At 35.9% G+C, this 24,119-nt stretch overlaps 4 protein-coding genes across 5 annotated transcripts; 1 reads left to right on the forward strand and 3 right to left on the reverse strand.

The window, feature by feature from the left end:
* Nucleotides 1–603: 603 nt before the first annotated feature.
* On the reverse strand, nt 604–3,411 carry LOC113330178. Its single transcript, XM_026577026.1, has 7 exons — nt 3,290–3,411; nt 3,082–3,191; nt 2,562–2,711; nt 1,891–2,132; nt 1,579–1,689; nt 1,443–1,490; nt 604–936 (listed from the first exon to the last, which is right to left on the reverse strand). Exons 1-7 carry the CDS (start codon nt 3,381–3,383, stop codon nt 777–779), a joined length of 915 nt encoding a protein of 304 aa, XP_026432811.1. The 5' UTR covers nt 3,384–3,411; the 3' UTR covers nt 604–776.
* A 1,956-nt stretch (nt 3,412–5,367) lies between these two features.
* On the reverse strand, nt 5,368–6,324 carry LOC113330108 (major allergen Pru ar 1-like). The gene is made up of 2 exons (XM_026576968.1): nt 6,078–6,324; nt 5,368–5,984 (listed from the first exon to the last, which is right to left on the reverse strand). The coding sequence occupies exons 1-2, from the start codon at nt 6,256–6,258 to the stop codon at nt 5,686–5,688; spliced, it is 480 nt and encodes a 159-aa protein (XP_026432753.1). The 5' UTR covers nt 6,259–6,324; the 3' UTR covers nt 5,368–5,685.
* Nucleotides 6,325–10,035: 3,711 nt separating this feature from the next.
* On the reverse strand, nt 10,036–11,929 carry LOC113329984 (B-box zinc finger protein 24-like). Of its 2 annotated transcripts, none has more exons than XM_026576837.1 (3): nt 11,481–11,929; nt 10,621–10,953; nt 10,036–10,542 (listed from the first exon to the last, which is right to left on the reverse strand). In XM_026576837.1, exons 1-3 carry the CDS (start codon nt 11,661–11,663, stop codon nt 10,279–10,281), a joined length of 780 nt encoding a protein of 259 aa, XP_026432622.1. In that variant the 5' UTR covers nt 11,664–11,929; the 3' UTR covers nt 10,036–10,278. The 2 variants fall into 2 exon arrangements, with proteins under 2 accessions (XP_026432622.1, XP_026432623.1); XM_026576838.1 differs by having other exon boundaries at nt 10,036–10,536; nt 11,481–11,917.
* Nucleotides 11,930–19,747: 7,818 nt separating this feature from the next.
* On the forward strand, nt 19,748–22,381 carry LOC113329874. The gene is made up of 8 exons (XM_026576696.1): nt 19,748–20,071; nt 20,196–20,254; nt 20,352–20,624; nt 20,740–20,842; nt 20,932–21,425; nt 21,588–21,678; nt 21,831–21,879; nt 22,002–22,381. The coding sequence occupies exons 1-8, from the start codon at nt 19,748–19,750 to the stop codon at nt 22,379–22,381; spliced, it is 1,773 nt and encodes a 590-aa protein (XP_026432481.1).
* The last annotated feature ends 1,738 nt before the right edge of the window (nt 22,382–24,119 follow it).

Raw genomic sequence — 24,119 nt, forward strand, 5'->3', positions numbered from 1 at the left:
AACCTTACTTATTATAAACAATGGCACCAGAAGGCAGCAGTGCTGCAAATTCATGTTTTACTGGAATTCTAGTGCCGATATGCTCAATGAGTGAATCTGAACTCAATCCTGAGCTCATCAGATTTGCAAATGCAATACAAAAGAGAACGGAGCAATTCCTGCTCAACCAAAATAGGATGCATTATCATGTTTTTCATCAAAATAGGCTGCGGCTTTAAGTATGATTTTACTCACTATGGTAAATTACATTCCATCAAATGAAAAATAAATAAAAATAATAAAATCTGGGGAAAAATTTCATAGAAGATTAACATCAAATGAAAAACATGATACAAGATTTCAATATAAACATCATCCACAGATATTTTCATAATTTCATTAAAATAGAAGTGGAAGATATTTTTTCGTAACCGATCTATTAATTGGTTCACATACATCTATCTGGTGGATACCTGATTTGGTATGGAAAACAAAAAGAGAAAACGAGACTTGGATTAAACATCCTCTCATGGAATACCCGGTCAATTCAAAAGAGAAAGCCGCAAACTCTAACACAAAAATGGAGTTTTAGATCAGAGTTAAAGATCAAGAAAAATAATATTGTGAGAGGAGTACTATTTCTTTTCATTTGATTGAAAGGTGCAGTTCCTGCTATACCAAATGTAAGCAGTTTTTCGTATTTCCTACTTCGCCATTTTTAACAAAGACATATCATGAAGTTTAATCAAGTAAAAAGGTATAAACATTACTCACCACTGCTACAACTATTACAGCTACTACAATACAATTGCTTGCGGATAACATTGACTGACCTCCATCTTCAAAGATGCCCAAACATGCTTGCACGTTTCCAGTTTTGCCAGCAAGCGAGCTAGAAATGCCTCTGCCCAAGCTTCATTCTCCCGTTCCATGCTTAGACTGCGAGGTACTGAGAAACTGTTGAAAGTATCGATATAGTAAGCTCATCACATCACACATAATCCGAAACCGGATGGCTTAGTTAAAAGACAATAACAATGAAGTTTGTGTGAGAAAGATTTACATGGGGATGATCTTTCCTCATGTAGGGTCATTAGCATGATTGTCCTAAGAAAGGTACTATATCAAAAGCATGAGCAACTTTGTTACAAACGAGGAAAAGACTAGGTTGATCAAGGTCATTCTTATTGTAAGTTTGATTATATAATGGAGATGCTCAACATGGTAGGCAACATCATTAGGAAGAAGCAAAACTGAAATAGTAGTCGGTCACAGTGAATAATACAACAACAGTGTAAATAAAATGTGGTTTAAACACTCCAGGGCCATATTTTATGAATACAGATGAACTTATTTAGTACGATATATTTGAGAACTCTACTTTGACCCCATGGGGAGCAGGAAAGTAGTCTAAATTTAATTGAAGACGAGGAAGGAAACAAATACATAGGAAATATAACTACCTCATTAATTCCTCTTGTCGAGGTCCACTAGTAGATGTACCACCACTTCTGTGACAGTTGGATATTAAACGGTTTAATTAGTTCCAGCACTTGTACAGTATAAGCCGTCTGAGAACAACGAAAGAAATCTACAAACCTGTGTATCGAAATCTGGAAGAGCTGGAGAGACTTGGTGGATAGATTGTAAATAGAATCAGATATATGGTCCCTTCCAAACAAGTAAACCACCGGATAACCAAGAAGCCATCTGAAGGTAAAATAAGGATTAGCACTTAAGGATATATATAATTTGTGACAAAAGAAAGGAAATGTCAGTTTTCTATAACTTCCACTGCGTCAAGAACTTTTGGGTGTCTCACTTATCTGTGATATATATAATTTGTGAACTGTGATTACGTGTTATTTATTGTAGCAAAAGCTGTTTGGGTGCCTGCAATCAAGAAATTACCCATTAAGAGTCGGAATGGTGACTTGACAATCCTGCATGCAGCAGCTAAGGTCGATAACATCAGAAGAAGACTGAGACGTGCTGATCTCACCAGCAATAGATTTATTGTTAACCACATGGTCCCCTGTAGGAGGAGGAAAGAGCTCTTTGTCCGTTCCATCAACAGGAAACACTGTGGAGAAGAATCTTTGAACTGATACAAGTTCTTTAGCATTTGAATTGGGTTCTGATTGTGCTATCATCTAAACAAAACCAGAATACATTACCATACACCCAGATAACCTCTTTTAAAGAAAACCGTCAGCACTTCATACTTGAAACAGATTAACAGAGCGAGTCTTATTCACATCCTGAATCTGACTTTCAAAACATTAAATGAAATCAGTACTTGGGAACAAGTCCGATACTAACTTAGGAGGACATTTATATAACTTCAGAAACTAATAATTTCCACCAAGAGCAGCTAAAACTGATGTCTGAATTAAAAAAAAATTCAGGTTTTGGCCTTTCAAGTTAATGGTATTCAGGATTGTATGAGGTCTAACTACAATGTATTCGCATGAGTCTTACCAGCCCGTTTGGATCTCTTGTGTGTATAAACAGTAAATCCAATACGGATCATTAACCAAAGTTACAAAAAATTACCTAAAACTTTGAATGGAAAAGCTGACCTTTGGAGGATCTTGTTCAAGGTCCACAAAGTGCAATTTTATATCCGCATTTAAGCTTGCTTTTACATACTCAGCAAGTTCTTTGACATTTATCAAATAAATCATATCGTCTATAACCATCACTCTCAAAATCCTTAAAATAGATGATTCCTGCAATAGAACACATACAACCAACATCAACAACAAACATATCGTCAGCTTCTATACCATTGCGGAGTTTTATCTGCAACTTCAGCTAGAAATGACCATGCCTCATGACACTTTTTCATCAATAAACTCACCAGTACACCTAGACTCTATCATGGTTAGGGAGTTAAATTCTAATCCTTCGTGCAAAATTGTGACCAGTCTTCACTTGTCAAAGCCATGGTAACGACATTGAAGCAACAAATCATTAAACCGCTCTAAATAAACTGACAGAGTTTCATCATCTAACTGGACATACCATGATTTGCACAGAAATTTTTGAAAAATTCTTTCGTGAATAACTTAATCATCAAAATTGCACCCACCCACTCACCTTTTGACTAAGTTGTAGAACAGAACATAGACGTTCTTGTAATTCTGGCAACTTTCCACCATAATCCACCATCACTACCGGCCGCATTCCTGTGCATAATGCCAGAATATCTGCTCCAACAAATTTAATTTATAAGATTTTTAAAATTAGGTCAAAGAAAAACAAGAAGTTTAAAATTTTTGGGGGAAATGGAACGAAAGATTAGTACCCGTGTGTAATCGGCGTCTTGGTGAAGGTTTTAATCTCCATTTGATTTGAGAAATGCATGAATCGATTATATTCAGAGCTGCGTCTAACTCCATTGTTGGCAATCAGTAATAGACAGTAGAGAACTGTAGAATGGGATGGATGAACTGTATTTTATAATCGGGTATCCAGATCCAAACAGTCTATCATTGATTGAGATATGGACGGCCCAACCTTTTTATACTGAGTCCAAAACCATGGGTCCTGTACGAATACGAATACGAATACAATGTTAACTAGTCGCCAAGTCCCTTTTCTTTTTCCTGATGTTTTGACTCGAGGTCTGAGTAGGCTCGTATATCCGATTTGGAGCTGTTTGAGGCGGTTGTCATTTTTAATTTGACTATAGCAATTCTAAAACAACCAACGAACAACACCGCCTCCTCGCATACGTTTGGAATATGTGGTAAGGCCCAAAAAAAAAAAAAATATTTTCATTGTCAGGCCCACAATTAATTTTAGGTACCGTGACACCCATAATTATTTCCGTGACACCAATGATTATATGAAATTATTAAGAATGTCTGCATGATTGATTCACACGACGGGTTATGCATTAGGGGTATAATTGGAAACGCAACTTGGATATAACATATCTAAAAATCCGCGCCTTGGAATTTTTTACAAATTTTATATCGTTGGAAATCTTTTTAAGAGAGCTACGCAACGAGTACAAACAACAATATCAAATTTTTGTTTTTCATGAAAAAATCGGAAGTGATCATCATTTTAGGCAAAGTTTCGAAAACTGACTACATAACCATTATGCAGCCACCAAAAAAGATGCATAACACATTCAGCAGACGCATAACGAATTATGCAACCATTTTCTCCACTGCATAACAAATTATGCATCTATAAAAAGTTACGTAACCATTGTTTTAGTTGATTTTAGTGCGTACATAAAAAATGGATGCATAATGCAGTATACATCCATCTTTACGGATGCATATCAGGTTATGCATCTATTTTCTCGATGCATAAAAGATTGTGCAATAATTTTCTCGATGCATTATGCAGTCATATTTTCGGATGCATAGCATCCATTTTCACGACTGCATAACATGTTATGTAAATATTATTGTAGGTGCATGACAAGTTATGCAACCTTATTTTTTGTTGGTTTCAATACTAAGAAAAAAATAGCTGCATAACGTGTTATGCAACCGTTTTCTGGACTGCATAACAAGTTATGCAAAAAAAAAAGTTACAAAACGTGTTATGCAACCAATTTCAAGAATGCATAACAAGTTATGCAACAAATTTGTAGATGCATAACCTGTTATGCATCACTATTCACACCTCCATTTTCTTTTAAATGCATAATAACCAGTTTGTGAAATTGAATATTAAGATATATTAACACAATTGAATGCATTCATTATCACAAACTGAAGTCCGCACATGTCAATGATAATAGGGAAGGCTACCTCCGCTTCTTTTGGTGCTGAAAATTTCTCATAAGCAACAAGGGGAGTACCACTTTTTTCCTGCCAAGTGCCAGCCATACATAGAGAAACTTACAATTTTTCTAGAAGTGTGTTTCGAAGGTAATATCTCAAGTTAAAGTAGGCAATAAACTCTTACTGAGTGAGCACGTAGGTCTAATGCAGATCTATCAGCAATACCAACACACTCCATCAAGCGGTACGAGCATTTAATCCCAAAATCCGAATAATCTACCGCACAGTGAGCCATCTCAGTTGCACGATGCTGCCGGAACCGTAGACGTTCTTTATTTATCCCAAGGAGTGTGAGGAACAGATATACCCTCCCAATGAAGTAACCAAGAGTAACCAAGAGTTTCGTACTATGATGAGGTTAGCTGGGGGAGCTTCACTGTCGGTTTTCTTTGTTGTTTTTCACTCGATTCATTAAAACTTTTTGATTTGACTAATGGGGCAGATATCTGACTGGAATCCAAACTTCTTTTTATAACTCTACTGTTTTTATTTTTTGAGTCAAATGTTAAGAATTGGAAACGAAAATTATAAGTCACATTCTGATGAATCAGATCCAGATAGACAAATCGAGTCAGAAAAAAAAACTTAAAGAGACTCATAATCCATGCTTATTTGATTACTTTTTTGATTAATAACACATTTGTCCTCTAAATAACTACCTAGGCACAACCAAAGATTATGCTTATTACGAGGGCTCGGTCCCCAACTTCCATTCCTTATGGGAGGAAGTTTGAGAACCATCAAACCACTAGATGGTTCTTTCATGCTCATTTCGGAAAGCACCAAAAATACACGATCATACAATAGTAAACAAAATGAAAAGCGAAACACACACACAAAAAAAAGCACTTTAAAACGTAGAACTTATTGGTTCTATATCGCATCCATATGCAAATCAAGCATAGACTTCAGGGTTCTCAACGAGGTAAGACTCGATAGCTTTGTACTGTCCCTTAGCTTTCTCTTTCCCGGCCTTGATCTCTTCTTCATTCAAGACAGTGTCGCCTTTTGGGTGATAAGTGCTTTTAGCCTTAACAATGCATCCTCCGTCAGGACCAGCTTCAAACTTAAGCTCGTTAGAGACATGATCGATTTTATCCCCAAATGCGTCACATTCAATCACGGTATATTTGCACACCAAGTTTTCTTTGTCTTTTGAGTCCAACCTATGCTTCATATATTTCACTGGACTTTCTGCACACATTAATTAACATGTCATTTACTCTAAAAAATTATAATCAAAGTCAAAAAGATTTAAATAGGAGAACAGTTCTTCTATAACCTTACCATCTACCATGTTAACTTGTTGAACACTTCCGGGACCTCCGTCACCGGATAAAAAGTCGATGCTCTTGATACTAGGAATGATCTTAGGCATTAAGTTGTGAGCGTCGAGGAACAATGCATGGAACAACCTGTGAGGTGCAACGGGTGAAGAATATTCATCTTCGAAACTGATAGCACCCATAGTTAGTAAAGATTGTAGGATCGAAAAAAACTTTTCTTGGAGAGGAAATGATTTGATTTTGTACAAGTCATTAGAATGGTGGTATTTATAGATTAGGAGATTAAGCTTTTGATACAAAAATTTCAAAGAGAGTTAAATTCAAGTATTTTTAATTTTTTTCTAGTCTTCATTCAAACCTTCGAGATAATAGAAAATTCAATTTTCTCCTCTAGGATTTTTACAACTACTCAAAATCATTGAGACTTCTTGGATCTAGTTGATAATGCTTGGTACGTTCACATGTTTTGTAAAGGTAAAGTCAAAATAAGTTGCTTTCTAGAGGTTAATGCATGGACACCGGCGGCAAGACTTTTCTCTTTCTAATCTCAATTATTTACTAATAATACTTTTCTCCTTGGGTTCATTGGAAGCTTATCTAACTCCACAGTTGAGAACTACAGGACGGTACAACTGTGGAACGGAATAATATGTTATTATTGTCTACTTGGCATAAAGAGTAGTATATCCGGAATGTCGGACGGTATCCGAGTTTGTAAAGTTTATCGGATGGATCCTGATATCTTTGAATTCCAGATGGTGCAAATAAGTTGCTAAATGCTAATGGAAGCCGAAGGATCACGGGCCGGGGCAAGAGTTTTGTTGCTAAAATACTATTGCTAATGGTGCCAATGAGTTGCATGGTCATTGTCATGGTCAAGCAACCGAGCGGCGGTGAAGCTCCCCCAGCTAACCTCATCATAGTATGTACTAGTAACTCCGCCTATCATTTCCTTTTACCTAGCTACTACTGTTATATGATAATGTCTCAATCCTTGTAGGAGAAAAATGAGATAAGAACAATTTTTATCTTGATGCAATGATATCGTGTCCGATAAATCTTTTCATTAATTGACACAAGGGACTCATGGCCAACATAGCATGACATGTCAAGAAGCAATGGTTTAGTCACCAAACGACGTGGGAATTAGGTGGACAGCCACCAACGATAACCATTGGCGTTATAACATGAGAAGAATTCTCGTTCTTTCTTTGGTGTTTCGCTTAACACGCCAAGGCATCAATGTTGGCCACTCCTTGCGCGTGCTGCTGACACTTAAATTGTCTACTTACTTTCTGCGAATCTCATGCAAACCCTGTAGGCACAAGATTTTACCGTAAAGTAACTGACAACGCCGTGGAGTGCCGTTTCAGTTGTCAGTATTTGCAAAGGGGAAGTCAAACCAGTGTTAAAAAAAAAACGGACAACGTTTTCACGGCTGTTTCCACTCTGTTTTGCATATTCTCAGGGAAGTCTTCCGTTACCTAAATATATACGCACAAAAGAACAAGAACAAACTTTACTCTCTCAACAGTCTCCATCGTTTACATTTCCCATCACTATATCTTCAAATTAACCCTAAAATTTTCTAAATCCTTCCTTGTTCCACGACATCTTCAATGGATTATTTCAAGATTCTCCCCGTGGAGATCACAGTAGACATTTTAACTCGTTTACCGAGGGAATCGGCCCTTGAATGCAAAATGGTATGCCCAAATTGGAGAAGTCTTATTTCTCATCATCCATCGTTCTCCAAACTGCACTTGAATCGTCTTCTAAACAATCCTTCTGATCATAATTCCGGTAAGTTGAGTTTTCTTTCAATGGGTTATGAGGATGACCGTTATATTTCCAGGGAACTCTACTATTTTGATTATACAAATGGGAATAATATCAGTAGTATTAGAAGGATCAATTTAACCTTTCCTTTTGTATTTTATGACATCGTTGATTCGTTTAATGGTTTGGCTTGTATTTATGGGAGACAATATCATGAAATATATGGACCTGCATGTATATGTAACCCAATTACCAGAGAGTGTGTAATTCTTCCAAAATGCAAAAATCCTCCAAATTTAAGATGGAATCATCTGTTCGATGGATTTGGTTACCTACCATCAACTGATGAGTATAAAGTTGTTAGAATGTACGCGTTACTAGGAGAAACGAAGAATTCTGTAGAGGTGGAGATATACACTGTTGGCAGTGGTACTGGATGGAGAAACCTTGGAAAGTTTGACTATAGTTTGGAAATTTCTCATGGCGTACACGGTGCCTTTGCGAATGGAGCTCTTTATTGGATAGACATGGAAGAAAGGGTTGTGGCTTTTTATTTGGCTGAGGAAAGGTTTCGTGGATATTCATCTCCTCCTCCTTTGCCACTTCATCTTTACTCGGTTGTCTCCACATTAGGAGTTTGGGAAGGATTTTTACAGTATAAGGCCAATCATAATAAGAATTCTAGCTTTGAATATGAAATATGGATACTGAAGACAGAGAATGATAACCATGAGTCTCCGGGTTGGAGTAAAGCGCACACTGCAGTCAGAAGTGAACCATTTGCCTTTACCAAGAGTGGTTGTGTTTTGGGGTACCAGAATTCCTGGTTTTATATCGACGACCCAAAATCTTCAACCTCGACAGTGCTTGTGGATTGTGGTAAAAAAATATTTCAAGTACTTAACCGGATCCAACCTCAGCTTCATGTAATTAACCGGACTTTCTGCATTCATTTTATTTATGTCACTCTACAAATTCTAATTGAGTTAAGGAAAAACGAAGAATACAATTCCTGTACTTACCATCTACCATATTAACTTGTTGAACACTTCCTAGACCTCCATCACCGGAAATAAAGTTGATGCTCTTGATACTAGAAATGATCTTAGGCATTAAATTTGTAGCGTCGAGGAACATTGCTATGAACATCCTGTGATGTGCAACAGGTGAAGAGTATTCATCGTCGAAACTAATGGCACCCATAGTATAAACTTTTTCTTAGAGAGGAAATGAGTTTGATGATTTTGTAAAGGTCATAAGAATGGGTATATACTTTACAGATTAGGAGATATTGAGCTTTTGTTGCAGAATTTTATAGAGAATTAAGATCAATTATTTTTGTAGTCTTCATACAAACCTTCAAGTTAATAGAAAATTTCATTTTCCTCCTCTATAGGATTGTGACAACTACTCAAATCATTAAGAGATTACCTTTCTGAAAAATATTTCTGCAGGAACTGTGGTTTGATGGTTTCCTCCAGGAGGATTGCTTTGTCGAAACCCAATAACACGTACCACATGCTTTTTTTCCTTCCAAAAATGTGAGAATCGGTTTTGGGTTCTCTCTAGAACTGTTCTCTTCCACATGCCATTCCGTCCTTGTTGATGGTTATATTCCACATGCTATGGGGTCCTTGTTGTGTCCCAGATATTCCTGTGAAGGACCGGCCGCATCTGGTTAAAGTTTTGAAGGATATCATACAATTGGGTAGTCCTTACTATTCTGGCAGTCTAGTCACTAAAATTGACAAGTCCTGCAATAGAGCTGCTGCCTTTCTAGCAAAGCGCGGAGCAAAGAAAGAGTACCGGCATGACCAAATTCCCTGTGTAGTTGTTGAGTATTTTGTGAAGATGGAGTGCCCTGGCAGATACGAACTTCATAATTCGGTTACTGAACAAGGAAAGCTCTATCGAAACTAGATTCCGTAGACCATGAAGGTTGTTGTCTGAACTCTCGTAGCCTTCATTTTAAAGTTGAAGCCAGATGTATTTCAATTTTTAGTTCATTTTATTTCGTAGTCTTTGTTTCTGGTCCTGCAAAGAGTTTTTTTTTTCCATAATAACCATCATTAGCTGCTAGAAAGTTGCTGCTGCCTAATATTGATGAATGAGATGGAACACTTGCCGAAAAACTATATATACATACGAAATGAGGACCTAACATTAATCAAAAAAGAAAATGCAGGTCAAATTCCGTACTTGAAACTAAATTGAACTAACAACAACCCAAGGTCATTAAAAGCATATATAAAGCGCTAATAAAAAGTGCGTCAAAGACGATCAAGATTGTCGATAAGCTTTTACACAAAAACATACATTTGGTAAGCACGAATATATACTTGGTTTGGCTTCATACTAAAAATACATACATTTTCAGCAGTCTTTATGTATGTGTTAATATGAGTTTTATTCACTCAATATATCTAACCAAGATCAGGGACCATGAAATTCTCTTCATCGTCAGAGATTTCAATTCTTGGTTTTTTGTTGGCAGGCATGTAGTAATTGGATTTCATTATGGATTTGTATGTAGCTGCAGTGTTATTGGATGGTTGCAATGATGAAATAGAAAGTTGTGGGACTTCTGCTGCTGCCATTGAAGCTTCTTGATTAACTTGGTTGTTGTACATACCAATATCTGTAAACCAGTCTAGCTCTCCAAAATCGATTGATGAATCCTTCTGTAACTTCGCAACACAAAACACAATCAGATATATTTCAGGACAATTACACCAAAAATGTAATCTAATACCGGAAATTCGTACCTTGTCACTAGATTCAAAATCGGAAAATTGTAGCAAATCATCAACAGCCCAAGTTGGAGAGTTTGCGTAATTAGACGGTTGTTGTGGAACAGTCTGGAGACTCTGGACAGTATGTTTGACTGCACATGGAGGCTGCAACTTTTGATTGCTTGGTGGTTCTGGAATTTGTTTTTCGATTTCTTTAGCACAGCTAGAGGCCAACGCTACGCGAATTCCAGTAGCCAAAAATCGCTGATGGTTACTAGAAATACTACCAGCTGAATGAATTGGCTCATCACAATCTTTGCAAAACAGTGCTCTGTCTTCAACACAGAATATAAATGCTGTTTTGTCCTGTAAATCAAATAAAACATAGAACAACAGGGTTGTTTATTAGATTCATTTCCAAACAAATAATATAAGGCCAATGCACTTCATCAACAATTTATCCATAAAACATATAGTTTTTCACTAATTATGAAAAATCTTCACCTCAAAAATCACTTTCCCCCCTAATAATTTTAGGCTAGTTAGTTGACAGTTTCGAACTCAGAGCAACATCTAACGACTTTACCATTTCACTAGAAGCGTCTGCTATTTGCTCTCTTCTATATACTTCTCTCCATAACTTCTAAATTAAACCACAAAATTTTAATTTCCATGTCACAATAAAGACCATCTCTACGTGTTCTTTGTCTGGTATGTTTCCATTATAACTAAACATACTAAGACTGGCCTAAATTTTTGTGTGTGTGTGTGGGTGGGTGAGAGTAATCAAAGATTAAACAATAATTAGTGCAAAATTTTCCACTATTTTAAACCATAATTAGCACAAAATTAAAGATTAATAAGATAAAAGTAATAGAGATTAGATTAGTTACTTGGCAGATATCACACTTAGGGAGCTTATTAGAGAGTGCATCAAGATGAAGCCTCTGATGCTTGCTAGCAAGTTTGTTAGCTGCATGAACTTCAACATCACATTTACTACACAAAGCTGCTTCATCTGCACAACATATTACTGTTGCTGGTGCATTCTCACACACATCACACTGAATCTTCATCTTCTTAGCTTCTTCTTATTCTTACAGCAAAACAACTTCACACAAATGTTGCTGCAAATAAAAGAATGAATATCCGAGCTTAAGCTACCAAACTTTAGAGTAAAACAAGATTTTTAGAACTAAACAAGTTCCAATACACTTGAGATTGAGAAGAAAGCTGAGTTCAAGAAAGAAATGAAAAGATCCAGAGTGCTATAAGAAATGGGAATGGGATATTTAAGATGAGATTAAAAAATCAAGAAGATAATGTTAGGATTCTCTCCAAATCAAAAAAATTCTATAACTATGAGTTTATGTTGGGGACCTACAATTTTTCCATTTGTGGCTCTGCATGGAGCAAACTTTTTTAGTGGTCTCAAATTTATTTTCTTCTTTTTTCTTTTCTTCTTCTCACCAGAGCTGTAATTGACAGCAGCATCTACTAATGCACAACAACAATGTATACAAACTATAATGAATCTTTATCAAGTTGTTATGTGCACCATAGGATTCAGGGTTGCAATAGGTGGACTTTGGTTGTTGCAGCGTTTGATGGTTGGATTGAAGATGTAATACAGTAATAGTAGTTTATTATGCTAAGAGAGTAGATATGTTAGCAATTGCATGTGCTGAGTCCAATTGATTGAGCCAACCAACTCTCAAAAACGAACGGAGGAGAGCAAACCAACTTTAAATGATTATTTTATTTGGTTGAGATGTTACTGTAGTATGTCGACATAAGGAGGTTCTTGAATCGGGAACAACTCGTTCCGATTTAATAATCCAATATTACCACCTAACCGAGCTGCATTAAACGGATATTTCAAGAAAGTGGTGGCCATGAAAATTGTTTTCCTGCATAATGTAATTTTCTTTTAGTGAGTAAATGAGTGCACTCAAGTGATCCAGATTGACCGAGCAGAATTCAAAAAAAAAAATATCTAATGGTGATTTAGGAGGCTGTTTTGAGTCAAATGAGACCCAATTTTTTCTTACGTAGGATTTTGTTCGAGAGAAATCCACAGTCAATCCGGTGTTAATCTAGTGTACATATCGGAATTTATGAGATTATTATTCTAGCATACTTCCTTAATTGTAAGCCACCATGTTTCTCAACACTATGGCTGTGATACATCGATGTTTGTCAATGTTGCGCATTGCCATTTGCCTAATTACTGTAAGAACTTGCTTGTCTGGTAATCTTAATTTCGTACTTGTACTGAAATGACTCGGTTCTTATCTGCTATTTAAGGTTTGGAATGTATTCAATGCAACTCGATGGACTCAACTCCACTAATTCAAATTTGTGGACTAGATGATTTTGACTAATCAAGTTTATAGGGATTGGTGTGATTTTGATAAATATCCCTTTTGGTAGATTGGAGACACTGGACCAAATATCATGGCTAGAAAATTAGTAGGGATTATATAGCTCTTAAAAGCTCAACGCTTTGGTTGGTGAGGTAGGTTAAGGTTCAACCCCCCTTAAAGAAAGCTGTCCGGTTCGATCAAGCATTTACCTAGTGTGATATAAAGTAGCAGTAGCAGTAACAGTAGTGTCTGAAGTAGCAGTGGTAGTCTGAATCGGTCTAGAACCGATTGAGTTGGGCTGATTTAGCTTTGGGGATGCGTTAAATAGAGGAACTTGTTGATGGTTATCTTGATCTATTTGTTGTTGTCTTAGTTTCCATAGATTGAGTTGTTGTTGTTCTTGATGCTGATCGTGCTTGATTCTTTCTACAGAAATCCAAATACTAGACGAACAACAAAATTCCAAATACTAGATTAAACCCAAATCTAAAACAGATTATAATAAATTTTTAAAAGCTCTCACTGAAATCAGAATTAGGGTAGAAAGAAGCCCTAGAATAAGAAATCAACAAAAATGAAAATTAGACATTTAGGAATAAAAAGGTGAAAAAGAAAAACTTAAATCTAACTTAAATCAAGAAACTATCCCGATTAAACTATGAAAATCAAGTACATCAACAAGATCAAAGAGAGGATTAGATTGGGTTGAGCTTCTCCTGCTCAGATCTTCCCCAAAAGAGCCGATCTGAGTAGAGGAAGGTTAAAGTTTCTGTAGCTGAGAGGTTTTGGAGTGAAAGGTGAGAAAGAGTAAGAGAAATGTGAGAGTAGTGTTACGCTCTTCTCCCTATATTTTATTTTATTTTTATTTTACTTCTTCCGAACAGTTAGATTCTACAATGTTGCTGACGAGTACCATTTTGAGGTTCCAAAATTTATATAAGACAAGATGGAAATTTTTGTTTTGTATTGACTTTGTACGTCCTTACCCTTATCATTGGAAAATAATTAAGATCCAAGACTTGACACGTCAGCTTAAATCAACGACCAAGATTTACCATGATTTAAAGTTCAATCGCGAGAACGCCAAACCATTTGGCTGAAGGATTGGAGCCTTTAGATTTTATAATTTAAAGAAAATCTGATGGTTGAGATTTAAAGAGCCAAATAATTTGGTATAAGAAACATAACCTCTATATTTTAATTTCTAACATAAAATATGGTGGTTGAGATTAAAAACGCCGAATAATTTGACGCACAAAGTAAATTCTCCGGTGCCAAACCTTTTGGCGCCGCAACATTGATTCCATATTGTCTTCAAACAAACCATTTGATGTAACTGGAATTAAGGGTTTAGGCAATCCTTTTTGCTTTGAATCTTGAATGTAGAACGATCATAAAACAAAGCGTGACATACATATGGATGCTCTACACAAATCACTATCTTCTTTAATAATGAAAACCATTTACGAAAAAATTCTCCGGTGTCTTCAAATTTTAGCATCTTAATCATACAAACTTGAAATAGATAGTCGCCAAGTTATCGCTTTATTTTGTGTTGGACATGTTAAGATGTCTATAACCATAAAATCGGAGGAGCTAGTATCCAAATTGCCGCTTTCTTTTGTTTTGGAAATGTCAAAATATATAGGCCTTTTAAAGTACCTGACTAATTCCTGATTAAGTTAAGACGATGGACATGTGCTTCCATACCTGACCAAACTAAACATTAACAAAGAACTAGTATGTTATACTCTTTTTACATTTTAGAATGTTGCGTTTTTGGCATTTTCCTCAAAACCTTTTTGTGCAAAGGAGGAATTTCCTTTTCTTTCTTTTTTTTTCCTTTAATTTTGATAGGTACTTTATGTATAATGAAATTCATTTACGAATAAATTCTTCAAATTTTAACAAATTGATCCTACATACTAGAAGGAGCAAATTTGCAAGTTGCCGCGTTCGACTTTACTAAAACGTCCCAATCAGATCAGTTAACTAACAAGTTGTTTATCTTTTTGTTAACTCAATTAATGAATCCGAAACAGACTCGAAAAGATAAATTTTAGAATCTAGAATATGCATGTCCAGCGAGTCAGATGTATGATTAAATATTATTAAAAAGTAGGGTTACAAAAAATTATACATGACTCAAATATTTCTGAATTAGATGCATAAGGAGAGTCAAAAGCTCGAGCCAGACGTTAGTAAAAAAATGAAAAACAAACAATCTGATCTGAGTTAGATTCAAATTAAGCCAGACCCAAACAAAATAGAAAATTGGCCGGTCCAATCAAGCATTCACGTAGTCTAAGAGAAATGCACAGAATGTCATGCTCATTGGAGAAAATCACAACTATAGAATAATAGAAACAAAAGATTAGTTTTTATTTATATTTTTTCTTTTTTTTGGTTATAACAGATTTAGGCCTATTTTTCAACCCGATAGACAACCATAGGCCTGTTTTTTAAAATTGTAAATCTAGGCCTCCATCCATGTTTCCATCCAAATACGTTACTTTTGTCAATTACTCGGTCAACAAGGTCAATTTCATTAGATGAGATGAGTCAATGACGCGGAATTACCCATTTGCCCTCTATACACGTGTAATCTATTAGGTGTAAAGTAGCCACGTGTAACGTAGCTATTTGCCCTTTAAACACGTGTGAGATATTAGGCACGTGTACTCGAAGACACGTGGTGGTCATCCGAGATGGATGGAAAAATGGATGGCTAAGATTATTTCACTTCGTAATTAACGACACCTTCATGAGATCTGAGTCGTTTATCTCAATTTCATTGGATCTCGATGTATTCAGTCGGTTGAGATGAAATCAAATAGCGGCAAAAGGATAGAGTAGATAAAAAATATCTTTTAGTTTCTCCATTTTCCCTTCGTCTCTCCATTTTTTCACTCTACAACTTTATTTTCTTTCTCTGCAATTTCCTTTCTTCTTTGCAATTTTCACTTTAGTCGCCTGATCTATCACTGGTTTCTGTTACTGTATGTGATGGGTATACCTAATAGACCAAAGAAACTAATAAGTAAGATAGATTCAGAGAATAAAGAGAAGATGGATAAAAGAAAGAAAACAAAGAAACGTCGAACTAAAACACGAACAGAAAGGTAACAGCGAGACCCTTATTGTATTTTATTCAATTTATTGTTAGAATAGATTTCAATTTCTAGGGTTTATGGAAATTTTCGATTTCTAGGGTTTATGGTTTATGGGTGTTTCGATTTCTTTGGATTATGGGTATTTTCGATTTCTAGGGTTTATGGGTATTTTTGGTTCTTAGGGTTTACGGGTATTTCGATTTCTCTGGGTTGTGGGTATTTATGATTCTAGGGTTTATGTGTTTGATTTTTAGATGGTTCTCTATGAATTGACCTTTGATTTTTCTAGGGTTTGTGTTAGATTTCTAGGGTTATTTCACTCTGTTTTTCACCTTGTTTATCACTCTGTTTTTAGTTATGCTGAGGATAGTTGCATGTTAGTTAATATGTTTATGTAATATGATTTATGTTCATATGTTGATAGTTTCTGAGAATAGCTAATATGATTTATGTTGTAGGAATGAATCTGCAAGTGTGGAATGATGTTGAAAATTGTTGTTGTTGAATGATGCTGATAATTTGAATTATGTTTCTTGTAGGAATGATGTTGTTGTTGACAGGATGCCTTTCAGAAGCTTTAAGGTAAATGTGATAGGAACTTGCCATAGTTTGGAGTTTAGGGACTGTGCTATAGAGGATATGGGACTTGATAGGTTGAAGGACATGATCAGGACAAAGCTGAGACTGAAGGGTGATGATAAGATAGACATATTGTGGTCAGATGATCTTTGTACTCCCATGTCACTGGATAAAGAAGAAGAGTTCAAGTCTTTGTGAGAAACTGCTGAAATTGATGAGAATGGTTGGAGTCAGGTTTATATACAAGTGTTGGATGGTGAGGTTGGTACAATTCCTCCACACAAGTACTTTACACCAGTAAAGAAGACACCCCCAAAGAAGCATGTATCCAAAAGAAATAGCACACCAAAGAAAGCAGCAGTATCTGAAGAAACTCAAGAAGAAACTCAAGCACAAACTTAAGAAGAAACTAAAGGAGTATCCAATGATTCTAGTACACCAACAAGTTCAAGAAGAAGCCCAAGGCTAGCAACATTGTTTAAGAAGCAAATAGGAGGAAAAACTAAGAAGAAGTTGTTTGTTGAAATCTCAGATGATGATGAAGTATGTGAAGCAACAAAGTCAAATGTGGTTAATGACATTCCAGAAGTTTATGTTCCTGAATTCTGTGAAGAACCAACACAGGCAAGTATAGCTGACATTCCAGATGAATTTGGTCCTCAAAGCACAACACAAGCAACTATGGCAGAAGAAGAAGAAGAAGAGTTTAATCATGATTTCAGGGTTGAACCTACAACACAAGCAAGTGTTCTTGAAGATATTTACAGATTAAGTGAAGAGTATAAGAAAAGTGATGATTTTGCAGTTCAACTTCCAAATATTGAAGAAGATGAGTGCCATCCTGATGAGGATATCAAAAATTTACCTGGATATGAACAAGAGCTTAAAGATGATATGGAGTACAAGAATTTTTTGAAGAAGGTTGACAATGGTTATTTATCTGACAAGGGAAGTGATAGTGAGAGTGAAGGTGAAGGTGATTCTGATAGTGTTAATGGGGATCCAGACTTTGGTGAAGTTGAGGTGGAAAATGACAAAGAAGGTAATGATGTTTCTTTACATTTGTTGTTTGTCATTTTTGTTGATTGTTATATTTGTTGTTTATTACAAATGGGTACTAATGTTTTTGTTTTCTTACTTTAACTGCAGAAGACCATTATGGGGACTTACTGGATTCTGAATCTGAAAAGGAACAAGAAGGTAATGTTGTTTGTTTACACATAGGATTAACTCCATTGCTTAGAAATATGGTGGAAAATTAGGTATTTATGTGATTTGTTTTCCTTTATCAGATCAAGATGATGCTGTTGGGGTGGAGAAGGCTTCAGTTGAGTGTAGTGGTGCTACACATGACAATTCAGAGTTTGAGAAGGAATATGCAGATCACCTTAAGGAAGAAGATGATCAGGATATGTTCCCAGCTGAAGATGAAGAGTCATTGGATCCAAATGACCTCATAGTTGGAAGTAAGTTTATGAGTAAAGAATCTTTCTACAACCATGTGAATAACTACTGTATATCATGAACTGATAGACACATTTTTGTGTCTGATATAATCTCAATTGTATATATTGTTAGTGCTCGGTTTTGTATTTATTTTGGCTTTTTATGTCTTTGTAGGTATTTTTGGAAAAATAAGATTTTGCGGCGAAATTGGCTCAAAAAGTGTTTTTTGCGTTCATGGGAGGATATTTGCTATTCGGACCCTCACTTTGGATAAGGGGTAACCTAATTACTAATGGGCATCCCATTTCCAGGCATCTTCTAATCGCACCCCATCAGAGGATAAGGGGCACACCATCTTCTTTACGGTTCCAAAACCAGGTTTTTGGCGGGAAAATAGTGCAGTTAAAGAACAGTTTTGGCAATCGTGATTTGGAGGAGTTTGAGGTCGATTAAACCTCTGATTTTCATAAGATAAACTCCTTATGGGTCTAGGAATCAGATATGGGTGTTTAAATCGATTAGACTGGGCTCAATCGACGGATTTTTCTCACAACAGAAAATATGGAAAGTCACGTGTGTGACCTGTTTTAGGGAATTTTAGAGAGATTAAAGCGCTGTAAACCTTCCCAAAGATTTGTATCTATCTAAGGAAGAGTTTAGAATAAAAAGGAAAGCTCAGAAATGCGTAGAAATCCTAAAACAAGAAATTGCCGCAACTTGACCGTGAAGAGAAGGAAAGAGATTTTGGAAGATTTGGGAGGGATTTAATCGGTATTTCTGATATAAATAGATTTCTTGGGTCATATAGAAGATGTGCCGAGAGTTTGGGAACCTAAGGAGAGCCAGAGAACAAGAAATTAGAGCTTTACCAAACTCTGTTTCTGCTGCTGCTGATGCTGAAGAGGAAGAACGCGAAGAACATTGACGCACGGGAAACAGTCGCAGAACATTAAGATGTTCAGGGCAGTCTTATTCTAGGGTCTTAAAATCAGCGACAAAGCAACAGTTTTTCTGTAACAGTTCCATTGTAACAGTTGTTTTGCAACACCAATACACTGTTGCAAACAGTTTGTGTTATTACTTTTCACTCTTTTAATCATCTTTTGAGCAACAAACACATATTTTGAGATCATGATTAATATGAGGAGCTAAACCCCAAGACTGGGATGACGGAGGAAGCCATATTTCATGCATGTGGTAATTATATTTAATTCTTTCATGACTTTTTTCAAGGATTATTAATTGTTTTATGGTTTTTATTGAACGGTTGTGATTTCAATTGATGGTTTATACTTAGGTTAAGTCTTTTGATATCCCATGCTTTAGGTTTACAGTCGTTTCTTTTCAAAAATCTACCTTGGCAAAGAAACAGAGTCAATATTCTATTTGAGCTATAATTGTCTAGAATAACTATATGAATCGCATGCATGGATTTATTGGTGGAATCCTGAGTCCCAGTCTCTCGTAACATTAAGTGAAACCATAATTAAGTCTGAAATCAAATCTTTACAAGTCTTTGAACGAACTTCTACTTATCACTTTCAAAACTACATCATGAACAATCATTAGGCTTATGCTACTAAGGGTTCTAAAATTAAGCTGAGGGTCAAGTGCATTCATTGGAGGACTCAATATTTTCCAATGTTCATTTATGGCATGGTCAAGAAAGGTGAAGGTAAAACTTTTACACTTAGAGGCTTTAATGTCACTCACACCTGCAATGGTGACAAAGATGACTTGAACAAGCTTGCAACCCCAAAGTATGTAGCTGGACGGTACTATGAGAAGATGAAGACTGAGCTTGGAATTAATGAACCAGTACCATGTCCAGATGACTTAGCAACACAGTTCAACAAAGCCAGGAAAGTTAATATAAGGTATCATACTGCATGGAGAGCAAGGGTGAAGGTGTTGGAGAAACTACATGGCAATTATGAGAAGAGCTACTCACTGGTGCCAACATTTTGTGAAATGGTCAAGGTATAACATTTTATCTTTAAGTATTTGTATTTTTGTAATTATCTCAATTTCTTTGTTTGACAACACGTTCTTTAAGTTTTTGTATTTTGGTAATTATCTCCTTAATTTGTCTATGTAATTTTAGTATGGAACAATCCCTGAAAATATACATGTCATTATGTTTGTAGATGACAAATCCAGGCAGTATAGCAACTTTTTCTTATGGAACTACAAACAACACTTTCTTGTCCATGATAATTTGCTTCAAATCCACTATAGTTGGATTCTTGTCTGGTTGTAGAAAGATCATTGGCCTGGATGGATGTCATTTGAATGGGAAGTTTGGTGGAGTGATGTTACATGCAACTGGACTGGATGGTCAAAATGGATTAGTTCCATTAGGTATCATGGTATGCAGGAATGAAAAAATAGAGAATTGGAAGATATTCTTGGAGGATTTGAAGAAGCTGCTGGGTGATGATCATGAGTTTACCTTCATCTCTGACAAGCAGAAGGGGATTTTAGAAGGTGTTTATTATCACTTTCCCTTGTTTGAGCACAGACAATGTGTCAGGTGATCTCATTTATTTCCATTTATTTTTCAGTTTTGTTCCATTTATTTCCATTTAATCATTTGCTTCATTTATTTTTTTTAATTTTCAGTTGTTAATCATTTATTGGTTTTGCAGGCACTTGATGGCCAACTTTAAGAAGTACTACAAGGGGTACAGTATTCAGACTCATCTTTGGAATGCTGCCAAGTGTTATAAGATCAAACACTTTAATGTAAAGGTTCTTTACTTGTCTTGAATCACACAATTATTATGCCTCACTTTAATGTAATGCCTCACTTTAATGTAATGTTCCACTTTAATTTTCAGCAACACATGGATGATATGGCAGCTGAGAGTATAGAGGTTGCAAGATTTCTCATGGATGAAAGGCCTGAAACCTGGTCTAGGGCTCATTTTCCACCTACTAGCAAATGTGAGCACATCAACAACAACTTCTCAGAATCCTTCAACAATATGGCCAAGAATATTAGAGACAAGCCAATTTCCAAGCTAGGTTTGATGTATGGACAACTGGTGATGGGACTTCTCAACAAGAGGAGGAATGAAGCTGCAAAATGGAAGGATGGTGACCTTGTTCCAAAGGCAATGCAGCTGATTACCAAGATGTGTGACTTGACCATAAATTTTCAACTAGAGAGTGTTGTTAGGGGGAAAGTATATGAGGTTACAAGTTGTCATGGAGCCATATTTGTTGTGGAATTTCCAAAGAGGACTTGTAGCTGTTTGCAATGGAAATTGAGGGGTTTTGTCTGCCAGCATGTTGTCTGTGCTCTAAAGCCATTGAGACCTGTTTGGGCTGAGTAAGTATTGTGATATTTCATTGCATTTGTTTTCATTTCATTTTCCTTTTTTCCTTATAATATTTCTATACTTTTCATAGTGATAATGTACTTTGAACATTTCTTAATTCTAATTGGTTTGTCCTAAATGATTTATTTTTTACATGTTGGGTATTGTTCCAGTCATTGTGACAAGTATTATTGGGTTGACATCTATAAGAGAACATATGCTTCAGAATTCAACCCATTTTTGGGCCCAGAAGACTATGAAAAGGTATATTATCACTATGAAAAGTCTCTGACCCATTCTTTCTTTTGTCATTATCATTTGTTTTGCAATAAATAAAATATCCATATTTGATTCCTTTAGGGTTTCAGCCTTTCATTTATATATGATACTTTCTTTGTTTCCTTCTTCTTATCCAGACGGCATTGAAAGAGATGATGAAACCTCCAGTTAACATCAGAAAAGCAGGTAGACCAAGGGGAATAGAATTAAAGCCTATGATGAACCTCCACCCACAAGAAAGAAGAGTAGAAGATGCAAGAGATGTGGAGAACCAGTTCATTATGAAAAGACCTGTGCTGGAGGAGCAGTTGGTTCTAATCCAAAGGTACCAAAGGCTAGAACCTGTGTTGATGGTGATACTTTCACATCTTATGAATCTGGTCCATCAAAGAGGAACAAGAAAGGTGCAAAAGTTGTTCATGGTTCATCTGCAGGTCAAAGTACCAGTGTAAGGGGTGCAACTAAGACCAAATCCAATATCCAGAGTTGTGTTGGTGAATCATATAAGCAAGCTGTTGCAAGATCTGAAAAAGGTGTTAAGGGTAAGGCGACAAGAAAATTTGGATCTTCTCAAACCTCATGTATGAATCAGAATTTCAAGAATATTGGTTCAGTTAGCAACAATGTCACCTTTACAGTGTCAGATCCAAAGAGCAAAAAGAAAACAAAGAAGTATATGAAAATCTGAGTTGGTTATGTTGATTGAGTTTCATTTTTTTTAGAAGATATGTATGCAGTTACTCCTTATCTTTTGTGTAGTTTAAGTGTGGAACTTTGAATGGATGCAGTTTCTTTTGAAGAACAAGTTATGAAATGTTCAATTACAACTTCTGATTTCATTACATTTTCATATTTTTCTTAAATTCATTACATATTTCTAGTGCTTTCCCTTTCAATGTTTCTTTTGTTTCAATTACAAGTGCATCTGATGCCCATCTGGAAGCATCATAGTCTTTCTTCTTGCATACCAGGTAAGCAAAATTGAGATTGTGTTGATTCTTGCAAACCTTTAGTTCTAACTTTGAATTGCAGTTCTGTTTGAAGCAAGGTTGATTGTGCAATGGATAGTTGTTGAAAAAAATGGTTTTCTTCTCCACAGGCAATGCAGCAATTTAGACTTGGAAGCTTGATTTGAAGTGTTGTAGTTGGAGAAGTAGCAAGATCAAACCACTCAAAGTAATTGCAGGTAGGATTCAAACATTTGAAGAAGGTCCTTCCATTTGTTTAATCTGTTTTAGATCTTAACAATGTTCTAACTCCATTACAAGGTATATGTTTGCACCTTGAATATACCCATGGACAACTCTTGGTTTCATGGTCTTCTTTGTCACATATATCACGCTGCACCTTGATGCTGCTACTGCTACAATTTGATGAAAGATGAACACCACCAACTATTTTTAGATCTGATTGAAAAAAAGAAAGAATAAGATATGTTTTTATTGAAGATAATCCTGTTGTTGGGTACTGTGGGGACCAAAATTTTATCTGACACGTGGCAGAAATGATGACGTGTGCAACGTACACGTCAGTTACCAGTCAACACCGAGTTACTAAGCAGACTCAGTGAGTTAATTGGGAACTCGACGAGTTGAAGGAATTATAGGGCATATAAGTCTTTCTATACTATCCTAACGGTGCCAAAAAGGTGGATAACCACCGTTAGCCGTTTCTTAAATAAAACGGTCAAAACCGACCTAGATTTGTAATTTTCAAAAAAACAGGTCTATGGTTGTAACCCTGAAAAAAAACAGGCCTATATCTGTTTTTCACCTTTTTTTTTTTGCAAAACCATCAAATTTTATTATTCTATTTTCTTTTCGGAAAAGAGGTAAGCTTCATATGAATTCTCTAATTTATGATTGGACTCGATTACTTGACAGACTCTTAAGTTAAGTTTTCTATAATTACGAAATTTCAAACAAGTCAGGTTGAATCATGCACTGTGGTGCACAGTCAAGAAACACAATAAATACTGAACAACAAAGTTACACGACCAATTTTGAGAAATATTTCATATTATTCCTACTTGATTCCAAGCTAACATAACTAGTTTCAATGATCTTGGCTAGATCAAAAGTAACAAATCTGTAACCAATAGAAACATTAGGATCTGTAAATCCTACCATTTCTCAAAGGTTTTCTCTAAATCAAAGTGATGATATAGGTATAGAAGGATCCATGGATCCAACCCATTGTCAATGATTTTATAGTAGTAGTTGCAGGGTAACCCTATAACTTGACTCGGTTTGCATGTGACGAAATCGGTCCGGACCGGTTTGGGTCTTCATCTGACTCGGTCTTCTAGAGAACTGTTTGTTGCTGGTGTCTTCCGTGTCTTTGAAAATCCTGTTGCTGGTGTCTTTGAAAATCTTGGTTTATTTGTTATTGTAGATGAGTAAATCGGAATTGGAGTCATGTAGCTT

The sequence above is a fragment of the Papaver somniferum genome, unplaced genomic scaffold (assembly GCF_003573695.1).
Source record: "Papaver somniferum cultivar HN1 unplaced genomic scaffold, ASM357369v1 unplaced-scaffold_117, whole genome shotgun sequence".
Taxonomy (NCBI): Eukaryota; Viridiplantae; Streptophyta; class Magnoliopsida; order Ranunculales; family Papaveraceae; genus Papaver; species Papaver somniferum.